We start from the raw sequence: 19,371 nt of genomic DNA, 5'->3' as shown, positions 1-19,371 counted from the left end.
GAGCAGAGATGAGTTTGAATATTACCCCTGCACAGTGGGGCAAATCCCCACCCCAGTCAAGGTGTTGCAGTGCTTCTCTGGCATAATCAGCCCCAGCCCAATGCACCCGTGAGATCTGTCAAGGCTGGAGATGGGTGGGTCCTTAAAAGGGAGGATCCCTGCTCAATCCAGGATAGCACTCTGAAGGAATAGCACTGTAACTCTTGGAGATTAGGGAACAAAATTCGTTTTGACAGAAAAAATATATTTGTTTTGGTTAAAGGAAATTGTCATATCTACCGCTTGTTTACAGAAACATGGCAACAGAGGGATATTGTGTCAGAGAAGAAAGTCAGTGAGCACATGAATGTCTCCATTCATCCTCCAAGTAGACGAGTGGCTTTATAGACATTATGTACATTCTGGCACTCAGTTTTATTAATTTTGTATAACTAAGGCATGATGAATACTAAAACTGTTCTGTAGAACAGTACTAGCATGACCAGGATACATGCTACAGGAATTCATGTAAGGCTGGAGAAGATGGAGAAATTTGTGTTTCTTTGATACACTGCCCAGATGAAATTTTACCTAATTGTCCCCTATAGCAAATGACTTGTCTGTTTTCAGGATTCCCATTGATATCAATAGGGGCACTTTGGATAGACTAACCTAATATATAGCCCTTAGTGAGCAGAATCCAGCTAGGCAGAGAGGCACCACATATTATCAGTCACAGAGGCCTAATTTTTCAAGAATGCATTCAAAGTGAACAGTGAACCATAATGGCATGTGCACGGATCAGAGGAGCAAATTAAGTGTCTGATGTAATTGGGAATAGGAATATTTATACATTTGGTTAGGTGATGGGGCCCTGAAACCCAAGTCAATTGCAGGTGCATGTCAAATTTTTATAAAGATCATGGAGAAGTTTTGATAAGAGGTAGAGCTGCTCAAAGAATTTCCATTGAAATTGTTTTTCAATGGAAAATTTGGTTTTCAACTATATCGTTTTTCACAAAAAGCGTCATGGAAAAATTTGACTTTTTGTCAAAACATTTGTTTTAACAAAATTGAGATTGTTCATGGAAGACCCCCATCATTTTCTGACAAGCTCTAGTGAGAGAGAGAGAGAGAGAGAGAGATGAGAGGGGAGTAAGGGAAGACTAAGAGAAAAGAGTGACATGAACCATCCTCTTGGAAGACAGGGTAGCAAAGCTTGCACCTGCTATGCAGAATGGTCATTCCCCCCCCCATTTCTTTTAAACTCTGAGATTTAAAATACACCTTGTCTGTGCCTCATTTGCTACTGTGCATATTCCTCTAAAAATCCTATGTCTTTGGGTATGTCTACACTACGAAATTAGGTCGAATTTATAGAAGCCGGTTTTATAGAAATCGGTTGTATACAGCCGATTGTGTGTGTCCCCACATAAAATGCTCTAAGTGCATTAAGTCGGTGGACTGCATCCACAGTATCAAGGCTAGCATCGACTTCCGGAGCGTTGCACTGTGGGTAGCTATCCCACAGTTCCCGCAGTCTCCGCCGCCCATTGGAATTCTGGGTTGAGATCCCAATGCCTGAATGATGCAAAACAGTGTCGCGGGGGGTTCTGGGTACATGTCGTCAGGCATCTCCCCCTCCATCAGAGCAACGGCAGACAATCGATTCGCGCCTTTTTACCTGGGTTACCTGTGCAGACAACATACCACGCCAAGCATGGAGCCCGCTCAGCTCAGCTCAGCTCACCGTCACCATATGTCCTCTGGGTGCTGGCAGACGTGGTACTGCATTGCTACACAGCAGCAGCTAATTGCCTTTTGGCAGTAGACGGTGCAGTATGACTGGTAGCCTTCATCGGCGATCTGGGTGCTGGCAGACGTGGGGCTGCATTGCACACAGCAGCAGCCCCTTGCCTTTTGGTAGAAGATGGTATATTACGACTGGTATCCGTCGTCATCGTACTGCAGTGGCTGTCAATCATGGGCACCTGGGCAGACATGCTCAGTCCTATCGAACTGTCTTGACGATGATGGCTATCAGTCATAGTATGCTATTTTCTGCCAAGCGCCCAGTATTTTCTGCCAAGCACCCAGAAGATGCCGAGGGCTATCAGTCATGCTGCACCGTCGTCTGCCAGCTTAAGATGTAAAAAATAGATTTGTTCTGTATTCATTTGCTTCCCCCTCCCTCCGTGAAATCAACGGCCTGCTAAACCCAGGGTTTTGAGTTCAATCTTTGGGGGGGGGCCATTCTGTGTGACAGTTGTTTGTGTTTCTCCCTGATGCACAGCCACCTTTGTTGATTTTAATTCCCTGTACCTGTACGCCATGTCATCACTCGCCCCTCCCTCCCTCCCTCCGTCCGTCAGATACTAGTTTCGCGCCTTTTTTCAGACCAGACGCCATAGCACTGGGATCATGGAGCCCGCTCAGATCACCGCGGCAATTATGAGCACTATGAACACCACGCGCATTGTCCTGGAGTATATGCAGAGCCAGGACATGCCAAAGCAAAACCAGGACCAGCCGAGGAGGCGATTGCAGCGCGACGACGAGAGTGATGAGGAAATTGACATGGACATAGACCTCTCACAAGGCACAGGCCCCAGCAATGTGCAAATCATGGTGTTACTGGGGCAGGTTCATGCCGTGGAACGCCGATTCTGGGCCCGGGAAACAAGCACAGACTGGTGGGACCGCATCGTGCTGCAGGTGTGGGACGATTCCCAGTGGCTGCGAAACTTTCGCATGCGTAAGGGCACTTTCATGGAACTTTGTGACTTGCTTTCCCCTGCCCTGAAGCGCCAGAATACCAGGATGAGAGCAGCCCTCACAGTTGAGAAGCGAGTGGCGATAGCCCTGTGGAAGCTTGCAACGCCAGACAGCTACTGGTCAGTTGGGAATCAATTTGGAGTGGGCAAATCTACTGTGGGGGCTGCTGTGATCCAAGTTGCCAGGGCAATCAAAGACCTGGTGATATCAAGGGTAGTGACTCTGGGAAATGTGCAGGCCATAGTGGATGGCTTTGCTGCAATGGGATTCCCAAACTGTGGTGGGGCGATAGACGGAACCCATATCCCTATCTTGGCACCGGAGCACCAAGCCACCGAGTACATAAACCGCAAGGGGTACTTTTCAATGCTGCTGCAAGCCCTGGTGGATCACAAGGGACGTTTCACCAACATCAACGTGGGATGGCCGGGAAAGGTACATGATGCTCGCGTCTTCAGGCACTCTGGTCTGTTTCGAAAGCTGGAGGAAGGGACTTTCTTCCCGGACCAGAAAATAACCGTTGGGGATGTTGAAATGCCTATCATGATCCTTGGGGACCCAGCCTACCCCTTAATGCCATGGCTCATGAAGCCGTACACAGGCAGCCTGGACAGTAGTCAGGACCTGTTCAACTACAGGCTGAGCAAGTGCCGAATGGTGGTGGAATGTGCATTTGGACGTTTAAAAGCGCGCTGGCGCAGCTTACTGACTCGCTCAGACCTCAGCGAAAAGAATATCCCCATTGTTATTGCTGCTTGCTGTGCGCTCCACAATATCTGTGAGAGTAAGGGGGAGACATTTATGGCGGGGTGGGAGGTTGAGGCAAATCACCTGGCCGCTGATTACGCGCAGCCAGACACCAGGGCGGTTAGAAGAGCACAGCAGGGCGCAGTGCACATCAGAGAAGCTTTGAAAACAAGTTTTGTGACTGGCCAGGCTACGGCGTGAAACTTCTGTTTGTTTCTCCTTGATGAACCCTCCGCCCCCTCCCCCCCGGTTCACTCTACTTCCCTGTAAACCAACCACCCCACCCTCCCCTCCCCCCTTCGAGCACCACTTGCAGAGGCAATAAAGTCATTGTTACTTCACATTCATGCATTCTTTATTAATTCATCACACAACTAGGGGGATAATTGCCAAGGTAGCCCGGGATGGGTGGGGGAGGAGGGAAGGAAAAGGACACACTGCAGTTTAAAACTTTAACTCTTATTGAAGGCCAGCCTTCTGATGCTCGGGCAATCATCTGGGGTGGAGTGACTGGGTGGCCGGAGGCCCCCCCACCGTGTTCTTGGGCGTCTGGGTGAGGAGGCTATGGAACTTGGGGAGGAGGGCTGTTGGTTACACAGGGGCTGTAGCGGCGGTCTCTGCTCCTGCTGCCTTTCCTGCAGCTCAACCATACGCTGGAACATATCAGTTTGATGCTCCAGCAGCCGGAGCATCGACTCTTGCCTTCTGTCTGCAAGCTGACGCCACCTATCATCTTCAGCCCGCAACTTGCTCTGTTCATCCCGCGATTCAGCCCGCCACCTCTCCTCTCGTTCATACTTTGCTTTTCTGTAGTCTGACATTGACTGCCTCCACGCATTCTGCTGTGCTCTTTCAGCGTGGGAGGACATCTGGAGCTCCGTGAACATATCATCCCGAGTCCGCAGTTTTCTCCTTCTAATCTTCACTAGCCTCTGTGAAGGAGAAACATTTGCAGCTGGTGGAGGAGAAGGGAGAGGTGGTTAAAAAAGACACATTTTAGAGAACAATGGGTACACTCTTTCACGTTAAATTTTGCTGTTCACATTACACAGCACATGTGCTTTCGTTACAAGGTCGCATTTTTCCTCTTATATTGAGGGCCTGCCGGTTTGGTGTGAGAGATCACTCACGCAGTGCCAGGCAACAGATTTCAGCTTGCAGGCAGCCATGGTAAGCCACTGTCTTTTGGCTTTTTTAACCTTCTTAACATGTGGGAATGGTTTCAAACAGTAGTGCCCTCATTTCCTATACCAAGCACCCGTTGGGTTGGCCATTTAAAATGGGTTTGCAATGTAAAAGGAAGGGCTGCGGTTTCCGGGTTAACATGCAGCACAAACCCAACTAACCCCCCTCCCCCGCCACACCCAATTATCGGGGATGATCACTTCACCCCTCCCCCCCACCGCGTGGCTAACAGCGGGGAACATTTCTGTTCAGCAGAGCAGGAAGGGGCACCTCTGAATGTCCCCTTAATAAAATCGCCCCATTTCAACCAGGTGACCGTGGATGATATCACTCTCCTGAGGATAACAAAGAGCGATAAGGAATGGATGTTGTCTGCATGCCAGCAAACACCGGGACCATACGCTGTCATGCTTTGTTATGCAATGGTTCCAGACTATGTGCTACTGGCCTGGCGTGGTAAAGTGTCCTACCATGGCGGACGGGATAAGGCAGCCCTCCCCAGAAACCTTTTGCAAAGGCTTTGGGAGTACATGAAGGAGAGCTTTCTGGAGATGTCCCTGGAGGATTTCCGCTCCATCCCCATACACGTTAACAGACTTTTCCAGTAGCTGTACTGGCCGCGATTGCCAGGGCAAATTAATCATTAATCATTAAACACGCTTGCTTTTAAACCATGTGTAATATTTACAAAGGTACACTCACCAGAGGTCCCCTGTGTGCCCTCAGGGTCTGGGAGCATGCCTTGGGTGAGTTCGGGGGTTACTGGTTCCAGGTCCAGGGTGATAAACATATCCTGGCTGTTGGGGAAACCGGTTTCTCCGCTTCCTTGCTGCTGTGAGCTATCTACATTATCTTCATCCTCATCTTCCTCGTACCCCGAACCCGCTTCCCTGTGTGTTTCTCCAGTGAAGGAGTCATAGCACACGGTTGGGGTAGTGGTGGCTGCACCCCCTAGCATGGCATGCAGCTCCACGTAGAAGCGGCATGTTTGCGGCTCTGCCCGGACCTTCTGTTTGCCTCTCTGGCTTTGTGGTAGGCTTGCCTTAGCTCCTTAATTTTCACGCGGCACTGCTGTGCGTCCCTGTTATGGCCTCTGTCTTTCATGGCCTTGGAGACCTTTTCTAGTATTTTGCCATTTCGTTTACTGCTACGGAGTTCAGCTAGCACTGATTCATCTCCCCATATGGCGAACAGATCCCGTACCTCCCGTTCGGTCCATGATGGAGCTCTTTTGCGATCCTGGGATTCCATCACGGTTACCTGTGCTGATGAGCTCTGCGTGGTCACCTGTGCTCTCCACGCTGAGCAAACAGGAAATGAAATTCAAACGTTCGTGGGGCTTTTCCTGTCTACCTGGTCAGTGCATCTGAGTTGAGAGTGCTGTCCAGAGCGGTCACAATGAAGCACTGTGGGATAGCTCCCGGAGGCCAATAACGTCGAATTCCGTCCACACTACCCCAATTCCGACCCGCTAAGGCCGATTTTATCGCTAATCCCCTCGTCGGAGGTGGAGTAAAGAAACCGGTTTAAAGGGCCTTTTAAGTCGAAAGAAAGGGCTTCGTCGTGTGAACGTGTCCAGGCTTAATTCGATTTAACGCTGCTAAAGTCGACCTAAACTCGTAGTGTAGACCAGGCCTTTCTGTCCTTTGGCACATCAGAAACACCTTATATATTTCCTTAGACTGTGAGAGCATTTTTAATTTGAAATCTCTATGCTGGAATCATTTATTATGTGAGGAATATGGGCAGGTGTATATTGGTGGGAGAGCAGATATCAAAGGATAAAGGGAAAGGAGAAGGGGTGGGAAGTGAAAAATAAGGATGGAAGAGAGACAAGGGGGGAACAGAGTAAAGGAAAGAAAATTGGGAAGTTGGGGATTTTGAGAATTCTGAGAAGAGAGAGATGTGAAAGGAGAATTAAGGGAACCAGGGGAAAGAGTGAAGGAAACAGAGATATTTAGAGGAAGGAGAGCGAAAGAGGTAGGGGGACGAGAGAAGTTGAGATGCTAAAAGAAGAAAATGAGACAGTTAAAAGGCCAAAGGAAATGATTTGAAGCTGCAAATAAGAGGAAGCAGAGAACAGGAGATGGGCAGGGAGGAAGAAGTGATGGCCAATTTGAAGTTTAGATATTTTTATGCATCCCTGCCTCCCCTCCTCCCAAACCTTCTGCTGGTCTCTACCATCCCTCTTCATTCACCTACTGGAACACTTTGATTAATGTCATCCTAGTTTCAACACAAAACTAGGTGAAATTTGGTGGTTTCTACTAAGTTTTGTCTGAAGATTTGGGTTTTGTTCCAGCCTGGAACTCAGGGCTAGTCTACACTTACCCGGTAGTTCGACGGCTGCGGATCGAAGTTCCGAGTTCGATTTATCGCGTCTGGTGTGGACGCGATAAATCGAACCAGGAAGTGATCCCCATCGACTGCGGTACTCCAGCTCGGCGAGAGGAGTACCGCGAAGTCGACGGGGGAGCCTGCCTGCCACGTGTGGACCGCGGTAAATTCGAAGTAAGGTATGTCGAATTCAGCTACGTTATTCACGTAGCTGAATTTGCGTACCTTACTTCGACTTGGGGGGTAAGTGTAGACCAGGCCTCAGTGATCACTTGGAGCAAAACCTAAGCAAATATTCACACACACCCTTGCAAATGAAGCTCCGTTTTCCTCAGAGCTTTGTTATTTACTCCTTCTAGTGAGGGAGCCACACCTGACCACCTACATCATGCAAGCACCACAGGATGCCTCCTAATAGTATTGTAATATCTCATCCATGTGATCCATTGTCCTACTGTCATACGTCTATTTTCTGGTGCCAGTATTAGAAACTGCTCAACTAAAAATCTGTAGACAGTTACCAACACACTAATCTAATTGATTACTAGCTAAGAGATTTCTGTTGGAAGAGACCACAAAGCACATGGTCTCCCATTACTCTTCAATACACATGAACTACTGGTATTTCATTCTACTCCAGGAGAGTCTGGACATATCTGGATTGACCCAGAAATCCAGTTCCACGTTAGCAACTTCATCATGAGCTGAATCCAGATGACAGAAATCGAGCTGCACAGAGAAATGAGGAGTGTCTCGTTTTAGTGCTTACATAGTGCAATTGGCCTGGTGAGTATGTACAGTTGTAATGAAAAACTGTTGGGACAGTGTTACCACAACTCTAGACATTGACTGTTTTTATTTTTCAAATTGTGAACACACATTTATAAAGATATTTACAATCCTACTTTCAGAAAACTTCATCTATTTTCTCACTCTTCAAAATCCTTAGGAAAGCATTTATTTAAATAAAATATTGTTAGTACACTCAGATCTGAAAATGCTATGTATCCTTTAGGGTCTATAGTTGGCCCATAGGGACAAATGCATCTCTGATGTGAGTGGATGCAATTCCCTTGATGTTAATGGAGTTCTGCCCACTTATACCATGGGTGAATCTGGCTCATAGAGTCTTTCATGTAGATTGTGGGTGAATTTGGCATATCTGGTCTTTCAAGTTAAGTCCATGTGAGTAGTGACCAAAATTGTTATATCTGGTTGTTTTTCTGCTTGTGGGAAATAAATTTAATCATTTCAGTTCAATTTCTGGTGGACAAGTGCCCACATCACAGAAACCAGGCATTAATTGGCCACCTTGTTGGCAGCCTAAGAAGAGAAAATGAGGATTGAAAATATGTTCTCGCCTTTTGAGGAGACTTTTCTAGAGCAGGACCGAGGCACTTTGGCAAGGCATTGTCACTGCTGTACCTGTTGTAGGGATAAATGCAGGACTCTTGTCTCGAGGGCTGTTGATCTGGCCACTTTCACAAACACTAAATGTGCTCACAAATTATTTTTTAGTTTTAAAAAAGTGCCATCATTTGTTTAGAAGTCTTGGACTTTCCCCGATTTGTACTGTGGTACTTTTCACATTACCCTAGGCTGACACAATCTTTATCAGCTTCTCTGATAATTCGACAAAACTGTCTTGTTTTTCTTTTTTTGTGGTGAGAAACATCCTTTTTTCTGTCTGTAAACTGGGGTTACATATCTATCAAAGATACCTATATCACCCCAGTTCCTGGAATATCTGACAATCTTTAATGTATTTATCCTCAGAACACCCCTGTGGAGTATGGAGTAGCTATTATCTCAATTTTACCGATGGAAACTAAGGGCAGGTCTTCACTAAAGGGGGGGGGGTCAATTTAAGATACGCAAATTCAGCTACGCGAATAGCGTAGCTGAATTCGACGTATCGGAGCTGACTTACCCCGCTGTGAGGACGGCGGCAAAATCGACCTCCGCGGCTCCCAGTCGACGGCGCTTACTCCCACCTCCGCTGGTGGAGTAAGAGCGTCGATTCGGGGATCGATTGTCGCGTCCCGACGAGACGCGATAATTCGATCCCCGAGAGATTGATTTCTACCTGCCGATTCAGGCGGGTAGTGTAGACCTAGCCTAAGATGCTAGGTGACTTTCCAAAGGTAACACAGGAAAGTAGAGCACAGAATTGAACTTGGGTCTCCCAAGTCTCTGGCTAATGCCCTAACCACTGAACTGTCCTTCCTCTCTTAGTTCTCTCACCACAAAGCTATCATAAATTGTGTTAATAGCTATATAGAATTCAATTCCTTTATTAATAAATTGTTTGAAATGCTTCTCTTGAGTTAAAGATGTGTTAAATATTTCACAGGAAGATGGTTTGTGGCTTTCATTCCATTCAATATGTAGACGGATCGGAACATGAACCAAGGATCATTACATTTTGGGGAAGTCATGAAATAATCTATTCTGGAGAATGTCCAATGTACTGCTGAGAAGCCTCTCTCACTATAGTGCAGTATTATGGTAATTAGTACAAATTATTTATGAGATGTTGAAGATAGATTTTACAGTGCTAGAATTTAATATGCCTTTTTCAGGCTTTTCCGCATAGATTGCTAATCTGGAGAATGAGCAGGAAAATGTTTTGTGTTCATTTTAAAACACCATTAAGATGTCAAATATGACAATGGCTCAAAATAATATTGACACCACCAAATAGGAATAAAAACTAAACATTTATGATACATAGGTACTCAATGTAGCTTGTCAGCTCAGGAAACCAGAAAAAATAGAGCACATATTCAACTATACTGCTTAAAATTACAGAAGATCAATCCCTTCCTTCCCAATGTATTTTATACTTGCTCTGCCAGTGATATCCTTTATTGTTAGGAGTTGTTATAAACCCTTTGTTATACAGAGACTGCACCACGGTACACAAGGCTCAATTGTAATCCCAAGATAACAGGTGTGTGTTACACTATATCTTATAAAAATAATCAGCTACTCGGTGTATACATGAGCATTAGCAGATTTTGTGGGCAAAACTGTTAGATGATGTCTAAGATAGTGTAACCCATAGATTCCCTTAGACCTACTTACACCTGCTCTACCAATGCATAAAGGAGTCTAAATTAACGTAACTTAAATTCCCCGGAGCTGGGAGAAGGTGTATATTAAGTTCTGGATGAGGATTCTTTAACACACACTTTCTTATGCCTTCTTCCACCTGCTGCTTATACTCCCTTGTACATCAGTGTAGATGTAAGAGAGAATCTAGCAATGCCACTTGAGGTACCACTTCTGAATTTGGCCCCATATTATAATGATGTATGTACAGTATATGGTGAGTTACACCTGCATATCTGAGATATGAGACCATTGCAAGAAGCTGAAAAAAATTAAAACAAAGTGAAGAGTTAAATATATGGCACGCTGTGTAAAAATGTCTCCGCTGTATGATGCTGGCCAAGTCCTTCATATGAAGTTTACTTGTTTGTCATTCTGAGGATTCACATGAAACATTTTCTCACTTCAAAAGAGATCAGTAACCAGTCACAGCCATAACAGTACATTGTACAGTCCTGTTCGGTTCCAGCCCCTTTCTTTGCCTATTAGTCAATTTGAAGTAGGGGTCCTCTCATTTGTCTGGTACAGCTCTTCCGTGCTACAATGTGTACATAATATTGAACTAATGTGATCATTGATACAATCTCTGCCAATGATCCTCAGAGAGCTTTCTATCTGTCAAACGACGAATGTGAGGAACAACATGAGTTGCTGCAATCAAGCCTAAAAGCAACATAAACTTATGTTTCTGCTTTTTCTCTGTATAGCAAATACTGTCTGTCACATTTTATATTTCCCCTTCTTATTGCTCAGCAAGCAACTGACTTGCTCTTAGAGCTTCACTGGAGATTGTTTTATTATTATCTGAACCTTCCTACTCTTCAAATGACTGAAATGCTAATAACACTAATGACTCTAGCCTATACTAGTTGGGAAAAGAGCACATCTAGTCAGATGGACAGCTTCTGGGACTTAAAGGTCATGGCTCAGGAAGAGGGTTTAATTGCCTTTCTCAGTATACCAATCCATCCACATTTTAAGTAGTTCCTCAAGTTCCACCAGACAGCTGTCTTGCATGCAGAGAGAATCCATACAGAATTTGCTCCACTGGCTTTTTGTTTGGTTTTGTTCATTTCTGTTGTTTAGCTATTGAAGTTTTGCTGGGAGTGCAGGTGTTCCTGCGTGTCTATGCATTTGGTTCTCAGTCACAAAATGAAGCTAGCAGCTCAGGATTTATGTTCGTGGTTTTGATTATTTGATTCAAGGATTACATTCTACACAGGCAGAAATATAAAGACATGAGCATACCTACTTGATGGATCATATACAACATATGAAAGTAGTTACTTATCAGACTGACTTCTTAACTACTGCCCATATTGCTTTAACTAATTTAAACCTGTTGGAACAAAGCCTGAGTAATCAATGTAACCATTTTCTATATAAGTGTGTGTAGAATTTGTAATGACCAATGAAGTTTATCAGTTCATTCCTATGTTATTATTTTTCATATTTTCTTTATTATATTTAATTTTCAGTTCAAACACTAACCTGTTATATTTAGTTTTCAGGACAGGACCCCTACCTCCATTCACATTATCTGATTTTTTTATCTCAGCCTGCCTCTGATATAGGGATGGATTAGATATAGTCATTATTAGGTTTTCCCCCAACTCCATTATTGTGGGGCTCCCATTTGCCCTCACTCTTGTTTCGCCTAAGAGCTAGCTGCTATTAAAGCTTCTGATTAATATTAGCCTAGTAAGAGAGGTCCAGGTTCTGCCCCTAGATCTATCATACAGCTCCATTGCAGTTAATGCCCCATGATTGAATTTGGTTTAGTGATCATTAGAGGGCTTTTAAAAAACATGTTAACTGGCCAAACAGTCAAAATAGACACTGGTGGCTTCTTCATCCATTCAATCCAGTCGCTGGAGTAACAGATGTTCTATCAATATTCAAACAGTAGGTGAGTCATTGTCATTTTTATTTGTGATTAATAGAAAAATCCCAAGATATTTCCATTGGCTCTAGAGCTCAAGTGTAAGGGAGAACTAACAGCACCCTGTAAAGCAGAAATCATCAGCCATCAGGGAAAGAGAACAGAGGGGATAGTATATTTGAAACAAGCTTTCTTGAATAATTTTGCAGTACCATTCTAATATAAATGGTCAAGGACATAATTGGCAATATATTTAACAGCTATTAGAGTCTCTTCAGAGGTTGGCTTTATCTGAGATTCAGGGAGTGCAAATCCATATCTGCCTGTATCACGGAGCTCAAAGGTGAAGGAGTACTTGATACCCTGATCATAAGCCCAGTCATCAGAGCCACCAGCAGCAGGATCTGCATTGGGAGAGAAGAAAACTTTACTAGAAAAGGACAACAAGCCACTGGTAATCAGTGGGATTTATTATAACTGATAACTATTATACCATATAGCTAGAAATATAGGAAGGGCAGAGGAAAAAGCAGTGAGAGTCAATGAACCATTTGTTTGCATCCAGAATATGGAACAGAGCTTGCCAAACACTTTAATAGCCTTGAAAATGGAAATCTGTAGCTGTAAAAAGAGGAATATAACCATGTCCCCCTTCTAAAAATATAGAAGAAACAATCCTGATCAGAATACAGAGTTTGAGTTATTTTGCAGTGCTGCTCTCTTCTCACTGTAGAGATCCCTCCTGAGAAGCAGTGGGAGGAGTATATTTTGCCTGAGGAGAGGATTGGAAGCATGATATTCACAGGAGCAAGGATCTATCACATTGAATCTCCTGTCTCTGGAGGATCTCTCTGAGATCTACACAGAGCTTTGAAGATCCACAAAGCTGGGGATATGAACTCTGCTTTTTCGTTGGGAAATAAGCTCTGCTCCTTTCCCTCTTGATGAGAGAATTCAGAGTATACTCTCTTGGTTGTTCCTTGTAAGGAGAGAATGGGGTTTTAATACTTTTTATCCTATAGGTGGTCCTCAAAATTGCTAGGAATCCCCAAAGGCATTTTTTAAAATCTCAATAGATCTTTTAAACATTGACAAACAATTGCAGCCATTATATTTAAGACAAAAAAAATTGGCTTCCAGATTGTTAAGTCCTACAGTGCTGAATTTCAAGCAGGCAGTAGCCTGAGGAATTAGGAGCCAAAACATCTGAGCTATACAACTCTGGAAAACTGGGTTTGGAAACACCAGGTCATCAGCTTTATAACATTGCAAAGGAGATAACACAACAGCTGGGTTTCAAGAGAGGATTAGAGTGAGGCTGGAATTTATATATTTTTAAAATCAGCACACAGTAACAGAAAGTAACAATCTGCTGGCTAGAGCCATGAAGGCAAATTCTGGTCAAAAAGGTTTCACATACTATTGTCGCATAGGTTTGCAGGCCCCGGAAATCAAGACACTCACAGGCTGAACAAGTCCAATTCTCTCATGTTTTAATCAAATTTTATCTGTTTGATTTAGGAATTCCTAGTGTGCCCATCACCTTAGTATTTGGGCGCTACATAGTTATTGTGCGAATCTCATTGGTAACCTACAGGCACATGTTTGCACGTTTGCAGAACCAGAAGTGTTGCATCCACACCTTCAGGACAGTGAAGTAAATGGGACTACTTGCGAAGAAAAGTACTACTCAACAAGAGTAAAGATATCACAGTCTATACCAGGGGTCGGCAACCTTTCAGAAGTGGTGTGCCGAGTCTTCATTTATTCACTCTTATTTAAGGATTCGCGTGCCAGTAATACATGTTAAAGTTTTTAGAAGTTAAAGTTTCTATAAGTCTATAATATATAACTAAACTATTGTTGTATGTAAAGTAAATAAGGTTTTTAAAATGTTTAAGAAGCTTCATTTAAAATTAAAATAAAATGCAGAGCCCCCCGGACTGGTGGCCAGGACCTGGGCAGTGTGAGTGCCACTGAAAATCAGCTTGCGTGCCACCTTCGGCACGTGTGCCATAGGTTGCCTACCCCCGGTCTACACCATTAGGAGGGAGGTAAGTAGTGTGTATGGGCGGGGCTCGTCTTATGTTTTTTTCTTGAGTCATAATACATAATTTTCTCCTACTGTCTAGATAAATAATTCTTACTACAGTTGCTTATGATATTTAGGTTAATACTTACAGATTGTTGAAGCACCTGAACCAGAGGTATATTTTGTGCCATACAATGAAGCCAGCTCTTGAACTGCAGTTTTAGAAATGGTATTCTATAAGGCAGGACAATTGCAGAATAATAAGTTATTCCAGACATTTAAAGCTTTACTCAGAAATTTGAGTTAACTCATGAGGGCCTCATTTTAGAAGTTTTAAATTATTTGTAACTGTTGTTCCTCTTTGAGACTCAGTAACAGAGTTTATGCTGTCATCGTCTAACAATCTGCAAATGTCTACACTTTGTTCATGTAGCATATCAATAAGTAGTCTGTACTCAGAGCTCTAATTATGAAATTTATCTGGAGTCTGGAAACTAAGGGCACAACAGGATCCAGGGATTACTGTATTTATCAGAAATGTGTACTTGGATCTGTGAGAATAAACTAAAAATATGAAATAAAATGACGGTGAGGTTTAGGCAACAATAGATGTATATATGGAAATGATGAAGACAGCATTTTCTTCCCACTTACACAAATATAAATCCAGAGCAACACAGTAAAAGTGGTATAAGTGAAATCAGAATTAGATCCTGTAAAATGCAGATTGCAGATGTCAACAATACTATACCCAGAAGTGCATGAATTACCCTGGAGCCTTATACAGCACTTCAGTGATTTCAGTTTGCATTTCCTGTGCAGATTGGGATCCATCCAAGTCCCACTGACTTCAGTGGGGGTTGCATAAAGTCTGTCAACACTAAAATGCAGCTCTGAATGTTTGCATTATGAAAAGTTACAGACTTTCCTTTGGAATGTGTGGCTTTCCCATTTCTTCATAATATGGCATGTTGGTAATAAAACTATGGAAAGTATTCCTAAGGGATGGTAAATATTTGTCTGTATATCATTAGTTGAGAACAGATGTTCAGCATGCAAACAAACAATGGATTACCATATCTGCCTCTGTAGTTCAGAGTTGAACATGTGGTATTCAAAAGACTTTCTTCAACTCTCTTGTTTCACTCTAGATTACACCATAAATTATTTTCCCAAGGAGGAGAGATATTTTAAAACATTCTGACTTCCATTTAGTTCTTGCACATTTTTATGAATTTTCCAAAAGCTGCATTTGAAAATGGTTTGAAAAATAGATTGGTAAAGTGACTATTTGTTTCTGTGAAAGTAACAACAAGCCATATTCATGGTATGGCAGGTTTTTATATCATGGGATTGTAACTGCTTCCAGTGGGATAAAACAGGTTCACGGTGCAAAATTCACATTGAGAACTGAGTTTTGTACACCCCAGAATTCTGGGAGTTTGTATATAGGGCTTTGGTTTGTCGCATTACATGGAGGCCTTTTACAAAAGCCAGGTTTAGATCTGAGAGCAGGTTCCAAGCACTCCCCAAAGACTGGGTGGGATTTAAATGCGGGGCTTTGGTTCTGGCCTTTCTCTTCTCTATATATATGCAGCTGAAGAAGAATGCTGTTGTGACATACAAAGAAACCCCTTGGAATCCTAATAATCAGAGTAGTTAAATCTTCCACTTCTGAAAATTGCCTTAATGAGGATGCTTCTCCTATTAAAATCCATGGCAATTTTGCTATGGCTGTCCATAGGACTAGTATCTGCTATTAGTGATGTATCAAATTTTGTTCGGTCACCTTTTGTTTATATCGACTTTAAATCAGTGTGCATGCAGCTGAGATCTGCAGATAAAAGATTTCTTATTCACCTCACAAAAGAGTTCTGTTGCAAATTTATAATTTGCTTCCTTTTATAGTGAACATAGAGAGAAAACATACAACATGGCGGTGCCTTGTACTGTGGATGGGACATGGTGCTAATGTAGTGTCTGTGGGAGTGTGTCATTTCCTCAGTGGCAAGAAACTAAGTAAAATAAAATAGGAATATTTCCTATAGGGAGGGAGGGGGAGGCATTAAGTGTCAGCCAGCTGCCAAATGGCAAATTTAAAACATCAGATACTTGTATCTGCCAAATTTAGGAGACTAGCTATCAGAAAAAATATGCGGGGAAAGGTTCCTATGAAAAGGATGACCCTACTGTGGATCAGAATTACCATAATGACCAGGCAGCTGTAAAGAAAGGTGCTTGTAGAGCAGTGGTGGGCAACCTGCAGCCCGCAGGCTGCACGTGGCCCATCAGGGTAATCCGCTGGCAGGCTGCCAGACCGTTGGTTTCCATTTGCATGGCTGCCCGCAGCTCCCAGTGGCGCAGGCCTCGCTGCCGCTTCCTGCAACTCCCATTGGCCGGGAACGGTGAACTGCAGCTTCTGGGAGCTGTGGGCGGCCGTGCAAATGTAAACAAACAGTCTGGTGGCCCGCCAGCGGATTACCCTGAAGGGCTGCATGTGGCAGGTTGCCCACCACTGTTGTAGAGGAAGAACTGAAATTCTCAGCTATTGAAAGACACCCTCAGGTTTTCCAGGTTGGAGCATGGTGTTGGAAATAAATGGCCTATTTTATAATACGGTAAACTGACTGTGCCTGTGTGATTTCACCACAAAATAAGACGGTAGCAGAGCTAGGAACAGAACCAAGGAGTCCTGATATCTGATCTCTTCCTGTGATCATCAGGCAACACTCTTTCCCAATTGTTTGCTTAATGTATGAAAAGGGCTGAAAAAACAAAACATCAGCACCAAAATGAAAGTGCCATTTTATAGCAACCAAAGCAAGAACACTGAGAAGGTCTAAGTCAAAAAAATAAAAAATAAAATAGAAAGGAAAGGAAAAAGGAATAATGATGGCAAACAATTATCTTTCTTAAAACAACGGGGAAACTGGAATGAGGTTTCACTATGTGCCTCATCTTGTCTGTATGCCTATTACTTTCAAAAGGGGAAACAGTATCTAACTTTTGTGAGATGAGACCTAGGCCTAGAGTCTATGTTCTTTGTGATGCTGATAAAAGAGGAGGCAGTGCTGTGGTTTTTCCCCCCTTAACTTTGAAAAACTCTTATCTCTCTACAGACTCTACTGGATCTCAAGATTAATTTGAACATCTGGTTTGTTACAGGATTCTCTTTCTGCTTTCTTGGTTTGGGCTCTGTAAAAGGGAACGCTCACAACCAGTTCTGCCTAGTGGTCAAGCAGGGGTGCAGCAGGTGGTCACCCCTTTTCAGTTATAGTCCTGGCCTTCAGCTCTCCCAAGAGCTTCAGGGTTTTCACCTTAGTATGGGGATTTTGGGGTCAGGGTCTTCCCCAGCGGGTCTCTCCACTGAGGTAAAGGCTTTGTTCTTGTGCCATCTTTTGGGAGTGGGTAGGGGAGCCCGGGCCCACACGCTCCAATCCAGGGCCTGATGATGGGCAGGTATGTTCTGCATCTTGCAGTGCCACGCAACTGCCCCGTGGATCACTTCCTTTCCAAGTCTCCCTTTTCCGCTCAGAGTAAATTACAGAACCACAAACAAAGTCTCTGACCTTCACAGTCAGTCACCTGTCTCTCTCCTCTGTAGGTTTTATTAGGTCTGTTTTTCCAGTTCTCAGGCAACCAGAACTCCTGGGCAGTAGTTCCCGCCCCCCATCTGAGCTGCTCTGCCTGCAGCTTGTGCAGGCTTTGCAGTTACAGCTGGGCAGGGCAGCCTGGGTACAGAGTGACTCCTTAACCCCTTGCTCTCGAGTGTGGGGTTTGTAAGACCCATCAGCAGCTCCTGCGCTGTCAAGAATCCTTCACTCATAGCAGCAAATTCTGGTGTGTGTTACACTAGTGAAAACCAAGTAACGTCACTGAAGTAAAAGGACTTACTCCAGATTTATACCATGTAACTGCGTGCAGAAATGATCGTCCATTCTCTGACTTGTTGCTGAACTTCCAGAAACTGCCTGTTACAGGAGAATCTAACATTCTCTGTGCTGATCTCTCAGCTTTGTTTCCATTGCAGTTCCTAGTGATTTGATGTTTTGCTTAATCTTGTGCAGCATGTCAGCTAGTCAGAGTAACAAAAGGATCGTGTTCCCTGATCTCGTTATCTCATTTAACTGAAGTTCAATTACTAGCAGTTCAGCCACTAGCTTTTAAAGAAAGACATATAATGCTGGCCTCCCTCCTTACTGCATCTAAGGGTTTGTACTAATAGTATAATATAGCAGACTAATCACCTTTATCTGTTAATAGATTATCTTTTGGGAGCAGCTTCCTCATTTTTGCTCTCATATTCTCAACTCAGATTTGTCTCTGCAAATTGCTGCTGGTTAAAAACACTCCAGGGGCCTTGATTACACAGTTGCTGCACACAGGCAACTCCCATTGACATCAGTGGGATATTTGATGGGATTATTGACATAATAGGACTCCAGGATCTTGAAAAATCTGTGATGGATAGCAGTGCTTCCTTTAACCACTGGGCTCCATGAATCCTGTTTGTCATTCTACCCCTATTCTGTTCTTTATTGCCTCCAAGCTCTGCCCTTCTCAAGTCAGCTTTCCGCAAGGAGCTCTAAACTGCACTCGCCTCACTGTAATGCTCTGACACGTTATCCAGGGATCCCTTGATTTCCCTTTGAAATGGTAGCACTAAAAGTCCAAAGTGAGTCCATCCAATGCAAGAACTTTAATATCACAGTATATAACACTGCCCTTCTTATACCCTCTTTGTGACTGCTACACAGACATTCCAAGAAATATGTGCATGCTGCTAGTGTTTTTATCCAGTAGCATCAAGCTGAGGGAAATCTGCCTTGAGGCTATTCGAGATTGCTACATGAGCCAAGATGAAGAAGTTGTTACTAAAGATAGCTCAATTTGATAACAGAACACACCATTGTATGAGGTAATGTCAGAGGCAGGAATATATACAGTAAACCCACTTTCCTCTTCTTTACTTCAGTAGCCACTTCTAAAAATAATTTACACCTGTCCATCTTCCTTTCTCATTATTTCCTTTTGTTCACTGTTCTCCACAATTAAGATCACCTACATCTACTTGTAACAAGTCAAGCAAACAATCAGAAAGCCACTAGAAAAAGTGTAGGTTCAGGCCCCTGTCGCCAAAACATAGATTATGCCCCACTGAGGTTTACCTGTCCAACTAATCTTGGGTCCTGGATCATTAAGAGTTCCTTATGCTGACTTTGTTCACACATAACTTCAAAATGAGCACTAGTAAAATCCAGAACTAGTTTGCTGGACCTGGTTTTCAACCTAGAGGTGAATAGTCATCACATCAAAATTC

The 19,371-nt window shown here is 43.5% G+C and overlaps 1 protein-coding gene across 1 annotated transcript in view; it reads right to left on the bottom strand.

The window, feature by feature from the left end:
- Nucleotides 1-12,235: 12,235 nt before the first annotated feature.
- The window catches only part of LOC135883486 (carboxypeptidase B-like), a 29,262-nt gene continuing 22,126 nt past the window's right edge, over nt 12,236-19,371 (bottom strand). The window contains exons 10-11 of the mRNA XM_065410627.1: nt 14,201-14,285; nt 12,236-12,423 (exon numbers count right to left, since the gene is read on the bottom strand). Coding sequence (XP_065266699.1) covers nt 12,236-12,423; nt 14,201-14,285 — 273 coding nt within the window. The remainder of the gene's footprint in view (nt 12,424-14,200; nt 14,286-19,371) is intronic.

Source organism: Emys orbicularis, chromosome 9, assembly GCF_028017835.1.
Source record: "Emys orbicularis isolate rEmyOrb1 chromosome 9, rEmyOrb1.hap1, whole genome shotgun sequence".
NCBI lineage: Eukaryota > Metazoa > Chordata > Testudines > Emydidae > Emys > Emys orbicularis.
Note: the sequence above shows the minus strand (reverse complement) of the source record. Positions and strands in the feature narration are given on the sequence as shown.